Source organism: Phocoena sinus, chromosome 15, assembly GCF_008692025.1.
Source record: "Phocoena sinus isolate mPhoSin1 chromosome 15, mPhoSin1.pri, whole genome shotgun sequence".
Lineage (NCBI taxonomy): Eukaryota > Metazoa > Chordata > Mammalia > Artiodactyla > Phocoenidae > Phocoena > Phocoena sinus.
This window is the reverse complement of record NC_045777.1, coordinates 51,672,698-51,681,618: the sequence shown is the minus strand read 5'-3', so window position 1 is coordinate 51,681,618 and position 8,921 is coordinate 51,672,698. Positions and strand designations below refer to the sequence as shown.

At 64.9% G+C, this 8,921-nt stretch overlaps 1 protein-coding gene across 1 annotated transcript; it reads right to left on the bottom strand.

Annotated features, from left to right (window-relative positions):
- Positions 1–1,056: 1,056 nt before the first annotated feature.
- NTN3 (netrin 3) lies at positions 1,057–4,042 on the bottom strand. The gene is made up of 6 exons (XM_032605712.1): positions 2,702–4,042; positions 2,442–2,630; positions 2,202–2,351; positions 1,983–2,033; positions 1,780–1,854; positions 1,057–1,483 (listed from the first exon to the last, which is right to left on the bottom strand). Exons 1-6 carry the CDS (start codon positions 3,627–3,629, stop codon positions 1,134–1,136), a joined length of 1,743 nt encoding a protein of 580 aa, XP_032461603.1. The 5' UTR covers positions 3,630–4,042; the 3' UTR covers positions 1,057–1,133.
- Positions 4,043–8,921: the final 4,879 nt, after the last annotated feature.

The window sequence follows — 8,921 nt, the reverse complement described above, 5'->3', positions numbered from 1 at the left end:
GGCGAGGCGGCAGGAGCATGCGCCGGTTCAGCACGGGTCCCGATGAGAGGCGAGGGGCGCGCGCGAGTGGGCGGGTGGCTGCCAGGCCCAGCTGTGGGCAAGGCTGGGGTATCGGGGGTCGGCAGGGGTGCCCGCCGGAGTCGTTGCCGGGTTACGCGTAGACCTGGGAACGCGCGCCCGCGTGGGCACGACGTCCGGAGGAATGCATGGGGGGGCCTCCGGGTGGGACCTGGGTGGAGGAGTCCGGAGGCTGAGGCCGAGAGAGACAGCCAGACGGAGACAAGAACCAGGGACACAAGGGGGCGAAAAAAGAGGCTGAACACAGCGGGGGGCAGGGACATGGACGCCCAGCTGGCAGAGACAGGACAGGCAGAGGTGACCTACGGGACAGACGGGAACCAGAGGCCGCGGTCCTCGTTGGGGGAGGAGTCATAGCGCCCTCTGCGTGTCCTGACAGGGGGCGGGGGAGCCAATGTCACCGAGCTCCATGGGGGTCCACAGGCGTCTGTGGTAGCCACAGTGCCTCTTGGGGAGTCAGGGCACTCTCTGGCGGATCACAGAGTCCGGGGGCGGGTGGAGTCTCAGCGGCCCTTGGGATATTCGCAGATCTCTATGCGTCCTGGCATCAGAAGGGGGTTCATAACTATTGGAGGGGGGTGTCAGTGCCTTTCAGGAAGGTGAGAACGCTGAGGGACCACGACATCACGGGGGGTTGTGCCACAGAGGCCCTTGAGGTGTTCGCAGAGCCTCTAAGTATTCGGCCCCACAGGGGGTTCACAGCCCTCTGGGGGTATCGTGGTGTCCCTCTGAGGAGGCAGATAGCTTGAAGGTGGGGGGGCCAAGGGGTCCTTTGGATGACAGCTGCTCCAGGGGGCCTCAAAGCAGCCCTCTGGGGCTATCACATCTCTCTGTATTGGGGCGGGGGTGTCCCTGCGTCCGTCACACCCCTCCTGGGCAGGAGCTCGAGGCACCGAGGGAGGCGCAGGGCAGTGTCGGGGCAGGGGGCCCAGATGGCGACGCGCGCGACGCGAGCAAAGACTTCTCGGCAGGCGGATGCACTGGATGAACGTGTGCCTTGATGTGTGAGAAGCGCCCCGCCCGGTCCCCGCCCGGCTCCCGCCCGGCCCGCGGGCTCAGGCCGCCCCGCAGCGCCCCCGCCTCTCGCGCCTCTGCAGCCTCCGAAGGCGCCTCGTCCACGCATCCCGCCAGGGCAACACGAGGCTCCCGCGGGCGGCGCTGAGCCCGGGCCCCCGGCCCTCGGGACCCCCGGCCGCGGCCCCCGGTCCGCCCCCCAGCAGCAGGTAGCGGCGGTCGGGTAGTAGGCGCGGGCAGCCGCAGGCGGCGTCCCGCGCAGGCACCCACAGCGCGCTGCTCCCGCGCCGCGCGCGCTCCTCGCCGCTCCGGAACACGGCAAGCACGGCCACCGGGAAGCGCGTCCAGGAGCCGCGCGCCTCGCCGCGCGCGCGCACCGCCACCTGCACCGCTGCGGGGGAGGCGAGAGGGGGCGGGGTCAGGCGGGGCGGGGCCCGGAGGGGGCGGGCCGCGCAGAGGAGGACAGGGCGCCCGCGGGGGTGGGAGGCGGGGTGGAGGAGGAACACAAAGAGGACACGCCGCAGCGGGAGCACGGAGAGGCCACGGGGGCTGACAGGGCGGGGCCGGCGACAGCGGAGGACCTGAGGGCCGGGGGATGGCCTTGGGGTCCAGCGAGGGTCAGAGTATACAGAGGGAAAGTAGGGCAAGGTGAGGAGGACGGGGTCAGGAGGCCTGAGGGTGGCCTACCGTAGTCCTTCCTGCAGAACTTCTTCAAGCTGATGCGGTAGCTGCCACGGGCAGGTTTGCAGTGCAAGTCGCAGTCTGGGAGGAGGGTGCAGGAGGAGGTTGGCACCAATCTGCACCTCCTTCTCCCACCCTCTCCTCCTCCCCTCCTGGAATCCATAGCCCCCTCCAGCCAAAGACATGCCCCCTCTGGAACCTCCACTCACCCTGGGGCTCCACAGGGCTGCTCTCCTCAGTGGGTCCAGGGACAGGGGTCTCTGTGGAGAGGATGAGATAAAGGCCTTCCTTTGAAGGGAGCCAAGGGAATCTGCAGGGCTCAGGGGACAGTTGAGGGGAGCAGGGGGATCTGCGGGGCCCAGGTAGGCAGCAGCAGGGAGCTGGGTTGACCCTGGCTGAGGTGGTCTAAGCAGGGCAGCATCACTCACTAACACAGGGTGCCACTGGAGAGCGGCTCTGCTGGAAGCCAGGGGCACAGCGGTTGCAGGTGAGGCCAGTGACGCCATCCTTGCAGGGACACTGGCCTGTGGTCTGGTTGCAGGTTTTGCCAGCAGCACCAACAGGGTGACAGTCACAGGCTGAGGATAGAAGTGGGATGGTCAGAAGCCCATCTAGGGATGTGGGAAACCAGAAGGTGAGGGTGTGCAGGTAGCTGGCGGCAGGCTCACCCCTACAAGCACGGCGGTCACTCAGGGCACGGCCTGGGTCTCGATAGAAGCCCTCCTGGCAGTAGTGGCAGTGCCGGCCGGCAGTATTATGCCGGCAGTTGAGGCAGACACCTCCACTGCGGCGGCCAGACAGTCGGTACAGCTCCATGTTGAAGCGGCAGCGGCGGGCATGGCCATTGCAGGAGCAAGCTGCAGGGAGGGATGAGTCAGGGACAGGCTGGCCTGGTCTCAGATCCCCAGGCCACCCTCCAAGGCCTCACCAAGGCAGGCGTGGGCTTCCTGGGCTGTGGCCCGCTGCCATGGCCTGTCGCAGTAGAAGGGCTTGCAGCGGCCGCAGTCGGGGCCCTCGGTGCCATGCCGGCAGTCGCAGATCAGATGGCCCTGGGTGTCCAGCAGGCACCTGGAGGCATGCCCATTGCATTTGCAGCGCCCGCCCACCTGGAGCTCAGTGGCTGAGTAAGAGTAAGGGGCCATGGCCGTGGCGTCCCTCGTGTCCCCCAGCATGGTAGGCCTTGTGAGCACTACTTGAATGTCTGTGGCGGTCACCCAGTCTTGGAGCACCGGGCTGCTGTCCAGATCCAGGCCTGGCGGGCTGCCGTCCTGCACGCTGAAGGCCAGAAGGCCACCCCCATCAGGCTGGACCTGGGGCTCAGGGAAGCACAGGGCTTCGGGCCCCAGGCCAGCTGGGCCATCTGCAGGGGCAGGCACACGGCCATAGTCTACGCCACAGCGGGAGGAGAAGAAGCCCAGTGGGGTCCAGCTTCGGCCATGGTCCTGCGACTTGAGCAGGGCCACCGAAGTGGGGGGTGCAGAGCAGAAGCGCAGGCTCACGAACACCAGCTCAAAAGCCTTGCCGAGGGGCACTGTGAGGGTCACGTTGAGGGGCACCTGCGTCAGCGAGTCCGAACGCCAGCACACCGGGCTTGTGGTACCCCCTGCGGAGGTCAGGAGGGTGGCAGGGTGTGCCCGCCGCGGGTCCGAAGCGTCGCAGGCCCGCGTGGCCGGCCGCCCGCACGTGCTGGACGCCAGCACCTCGCGGCCCAAGGCCGCGTTCACCAGGCCGGGCACGCAACCGCGGGGCGCGCCCCCCTCGTCATGGCAGGGGTCGGCGGGCCCCGGCGGCCCCGGGCTCAGCGCGGCCGAGAGCGTGCCCGCGGCTAGCAGCAGCCCCCAGGGCCAGCCGGGCATGGCCGGAGCCGCCGTGGGTCAGCCAGCCGGCCGGGGGCCCACGCCGCTGCCCTCGGGAGAGAGAGCCCGATCCGAGGCTCTGCCCGCTGGCCCGCGGTGCCGAGCAACCAGAGCCCCGGGCCGCTCCAGTCAGGGCCCAGAGGTGGGCGCAGCCGCCGTTACGCCCCGGGCCGAGCGGAGCAGCGGGGATGTCGGCGCGTCCTCCCGCTGGGCCTGGAGCGTTGACAGGAGTCGCCCCCGCTCTCGGCGCCTCCGCCCGCAGAGGCCCCACCCGCCGCCCGCCGCTCGCACTCACCCACCGAGGGCCGGGTCGAGCAGGTCTCCCGGCCTCCCGGGACCGGCCGAGGGCGGGCGGGGCCTGGGGCGCCCCGGCCGCCGCCTCCTCCCGGCTGCAGCGAGGGCGGGCAAGCTGTGCCAGTAGAGGGTGGGGGGCGCAGCAGGCGCAAGCCTGGGCGCAGCCGGGGGCGGGGCTGCTCGGGCCGTGAAGGAGGGAGGGAGGGGAGGGGAGGGGGCCGGGGAGGGGGCCTCGTCGGCAGAGCCGGAATCAGAAGCAGATTCAGACACTGGCTGGGCCAGCGGGGGAGGGGGCTGGGAGGCCCTGGAGCCGGGGGAGGGGCCGGGGAGCCAGGAATGTGCTGGCGGGAGGGCTCTGGAGGGGGTGGCTCAGCCACGCTGACCGTGGGGGACCACCCAGCCGGCCCCCGGCCTGCCTCCAGGCTTTGACTGCTCCTGGGGTTGTGCCACGTGCCGGGTGGGGGTCTGGCTGCCTCCTCCCTTAGGCACATCAGGCAGCCTGGGCCCTGGATCTGAAGGTGGGACCCTCATGCTCCCACTGGTCCCTACAGGGCACACTCAGCACAGAGGGAGCCAAGCTGGGCTGGTGGTTGTGGGGTGTCCCCAGGGCAGCAGTCTGCTGTAGTAAAAAGAACCCAGGATTGGGGCCAGGTCTGATTTTGAATCCAAGCTGCTTCAGTTTCTAGTTGTGTGGTTTCAGTTCCTCAACCTGCCCAAGCTTCAGTTTCCTCATCAGCCAGATGCCTATTATTCAACTTTGCCAAGCTGTTGGGATTTCATGAGCCACATAGGTATTGGATGTAGCCAGGGAGCTCAACAGACTGGAGTCCCTCCTTGATGGAGGAGGCAAAACATCCCAGGAAGTGTCAGCCCCGTGCAAAGGGGGCAGGGAACATGGGAATATGTCCCACCTGGGAGCAGCTCTGAGGCCTGAAGTTCTAGATGGGAGGCTGACCCCAGGCCAAGCCCAGCTGTCAGTGGAGGACACCACATGGGTGTGTCTGTGTAGGCGGGGCTGCCACCCTCGGTTGGGCCAGAGACACTGCAAGGACAGATAAGAAGAGGATGGAGAGAAGCAGAATCCTTGTGCTATTTAGGAGAGGAGGAGCAGGAGGACATAGAAGCCTCCCAGGGGACACTGAAGGAGAAGAGGAGGACACACAAGGGCTTGACCTTGGAGAAGGAGCAGCAGGAAGACAGGGTGATTGATGGGCTACCTGGAGTGACTGACACTCTCTGGTCAGGCCCTTCACCAGGCCTAACCAGCACAAATGCAGGGGTGAGGGGTGAAGGGACTGAAGGGATAATAGGAGACTTTGGAAAGACTGAGCCAGGAGGGCCAGAGGGGCTGCTGGCCTCTCTCTTCTTCTCTGGCAGCAACAGGAAGGCTGAGGGTGCCCCTCACCCCACAAAGCAGGTGCCACCGGGGCCTGTCCCTCAACTTCCCAATAAAGAGAATGTGTCCCTTATAACAAACAGCCATGCACGAATGAGGTAGCTGGCGGGGAACATGGTTCTGCTCTGGGATGGGTCAAGTTCAGAAAGAGCACCTTCCCAACCATTCTCTTCAAGGTTCTTCTGATCATCAGCCTCAGACATGCTTGGGATGGGGGGAGCTCTGGTGGGAGAGCGGGAGGTGTGATAGATCCTTCTCGGACTGTTAGAAGCAAGGAGGTGGCCACAGTGGGGAGAAATGCCCAGGCCCAAGCCAGTGGTTCCCCAGGGCCTGAGACAAGACTCCAGGGAAACCTTGGCTGTCTGGACTTCAGGACTCCTGCTGGGAAGGAGGAAAGCAGGGAGCAGCTCCCCCTCCCCAGCCTTGCAGACTTTGTGTGCAGCACAGCCTCCTCGTGAGTTGGGGGTAGGGTCTGCAGAACATCTGGTGGCCTCTGGTGTGGGTGAAGGCCCCCAGGGCTCATCCTGCAGAGTGTTCATCAGGGTCAGCAGGCAGGTACCTGGCCCAGAGCCTCGTTGCCCCACTAGCTCCCCAGGGAGGTGGCTGCAGGCAGCCCAGGCTCTTTTCTGGAGTGGCCCTAGGTGTGCTTTCTATTCTGGCCCCGGGGGCAGCCCTGGCAGATGGTGTGATGGGAGTTAGGGAGGGCCTTCCTCACAGCCCCCCACCCAGGCTCAGTGCTACTTGGGACTCAGCCATCTGTCCCCAGTCCTTGACTAGGGCCTCTCAGACCTCACACCTCTCTGCTGGCCCTGCCCCTTCCTGGCACCTTAGAAGAGGCTCAGCCTCTAGTTCTCCACCTGCAACTCCTCAGGCTGCTGCAGGCCTCCCCTCCCCTGCCCCCACTCAGTGACAGCTGCTAGCTCTGGGGCTCCAGGAACCTCTCTGGGGGAAGAGGGACCGAGGGGGTCCTGACATGTCTCAGGGGGCTGGGGTCTTTCTCTTAAAAGGCCAACTGATAAAATACTCCCGGCTTAGCCCAGGACCTACTGTCCCCACCAGACTTTTGCAAGCCACCACTTGTTCATATATAGCACAAACATTTTACTGAGCGCCTATTTTGCCTCGAGGGGCTTCCAAACCAGTGGGGTTTGGACAGCTAGGGGAGGAGGACACAGACCACTGTGCCTCGCCCCGAGGAGGGTAGCCACGTCAAGTCCCCGGCCCGCCGCCGCCCAGGCCCCTGCATACCCTGCAGGGCCCCCGTGCCGTGCAGACTGCCGCCAGCCCCGCGCTCAGCCAGGACGGCTCTGCGCGCCAAGCGAAACGCTCAAAAGCAACATGGGCGGAGGCGGGTGCGAGAGCGGGAGAGCTGAGTCGGGGGAGGGGAGGGAGATGGCTCGAAGTGCTCAAAGCTCGGGCATCCTGAGGGTTCAGACAGTTTGGGGACGGCGTCTGGGGAGGAGGCTTCCGCCACACGCGCTTGGCACTGCGCCAGCCTGGCCCAGGCGAGATCCGGAGGGAGGAGGCGCCGGCTCGCCGTGACCTCGCAGGGGAGAGGGCTTGGCGCGTGGGTTCAGGGCGTCCCCGGCTCCCGCCGCCCCCCGCGCCCGGCCTTCTGCCGCCGCCGCCATGCGCGCCAGCACAGGAAGGCGGCGGCCAGTAGCCCGAGGCCCGCGCCGAACCCTGGGCCAGGTCCAGGCGGGGTCCGCGCTGCGAGAAGGTGATGGCCGTGGCAGCGGCGCCTGCAAGCAGAACCAAGGCGCCGAACGGCAGGACGCAGCGCGGCCAAGAGCCCCCCGCGACGCCGGTGGCCAAGAGCAGCGAGCGTAGGGCCCCGCGGGGCTCAGGGGCCTCGGCAGGCGCAGGGGGCGGGCGCTCGGCTGCACTCACGCTACTGAAGCGGGGTCTGCGCCCCGGGTGGGTGTGGGCGCCCCCTGCAGCCCCGCTTGCCCGCCACGTCGGAGTAGATTGGCCGGCGATGCAGTGACGCCACGGGGACAGTTCTTCGCTGCAGCCTCCTGGCGTGGTGTGGAATCGAGGTGGGCGGGCGCTAACTCGCAGGGGGTCTCCCTTTTCTGCTTTGGGAGCCTTGTGTTGGGACCTACCCAGATCTCTCCCCTCATGTTATCTGCTGGCACCTCCCTGCCCATGAAGGCCCAGGTGCCCACAGAGGTCCGCAGGACACCATCAGTGCCCAGGACCGGCCAGGCGGGTCATTGAGTCAACAACCTCTGGGTGCCCATCTGCGCTTAGCTAGACATGCAGGTGGACAGCATCCCTGACAATAAAGTGCACAATAAACTAAGAGAACCAGTGGGTGAAATAATTGCAGTGAAGACCACCTGCTACGGATTCTGGGGTGGCCAGTAACAGGGGGGTGGTGGGATTTGCCCTGGAGATTAAGGGTTCCTCCAAATCCCAGCACCTGGACATAAGCTCTGGAGGCAGCAGTGGAGTGGCAGCAGGAGGTGGTTGTACCTCAGGCTCCCTCCCTTTCTCCCCCTTCCCTGGGTTTCCTGCTCTGGAGTTCCACTCCCTGGAGGCCCCCTCAGTGCAGTGAGGGCCCTGATTTTTCATTTTCTACTTTGGTCTGTCATCTGGTCCCCAGCAGCCCCAAGGACCTGGGACTCCATGTCCAAGGTCTCTGGCCTGTTGGACTGTGGGGCCCTTTACAAGTAGGGCTTCCTGAAGGGTGGGGCTACCCTGAGGCGGCTTCAACTTCACCCAGTTCATCCCCCATACCTGCAGCACTTCATCAGGCTTGCAGAAAACCTGGCCTTCTCCAGGAGTCATCTGCCTCCTGGGCCTGGGCTTCTCAGGGCAGAAGGTGTTATTTGGTCTCACACATCACTGTCCACACAAAGGGCTACTGCCCTAGCTCTGAGGGTTGTGCCTGGTCCACACAGGTGCTCACTAAAGGCTCATGAAAGGGACACTGCTGCCTCGAAGCCCTCACCAGGGTGCAGAGCTGTGAAGCATCTAACACCATCTTATTCATCTTCAGCCCAGTGGTAATAACCACTACCCCAGTATGACAGTGGGGACAACACTGGGAACTGAGGCTCAGAGTCTTCAAGAATCTTGCTGGAAGTCCCAGAGCAACAAACAAGTCATGATGTAAACCCAAGGTGTGTGACCTGTAAACCCAGAGGCTGTGACCTTGACCTCTACACTTTCTTGCCTTCCAAGAAACAGTGGCTCCTTCAACAGGGGAGGTAGGAGCCTTGGAAGTGACAGTGGAGCAGGGGAGGGGTGGACTCAGTCTGGGGGGCCCACATCAGCCACAGCAATGGCACAGGAGCAGGTGGTGGGCATGGGTGCCAGGAAAGATGGCTGTGGGCAGACAGTGGCCGTCCACTGCAATACTGGCTTGTGGCTTTTTTGTTAAGCCCGGTACAAATGTAGGCACTTGTGGGGAGAGGTTACAGGTATGCTAGGGCCAGTGTATGAGGCAAGTCCCCAGGGCAGCCCACCTTGAGTGGCTTTGCCCCCTCCCTTCAGTACACAAGGGATATGCCTATTCTTGGTAAATATACTTGATATATTCTTGGTATATAATAAACACAAAGAAGAAAACAAACATGCACCAAGTCGCACCTTGG

Coding starts and splice junctions, on each gene's coding strand:
- NTN3 (XM_032605712.1), bottom strand. CDS start 3,629: ATGCCCGGCTGGCCCTGGGGGCTGCTGCTAGCCGCGGGCACGCTCTCG. Junction 2,631..2,701: donor GGAAGCCCACGCCTGCCTTG/GTGAGGCCTTGG, acceptor CCCTCCCTGCAG/CTTGCTCCTGCAATGGCCAT. Junction 2,352..2,441: donor TGACCGCCGTGCTTGTAGGG/GTGAGCCTGCCG, acceptor TTCTATCCTCAG/CCTGTGACTGTCACCCTGTT.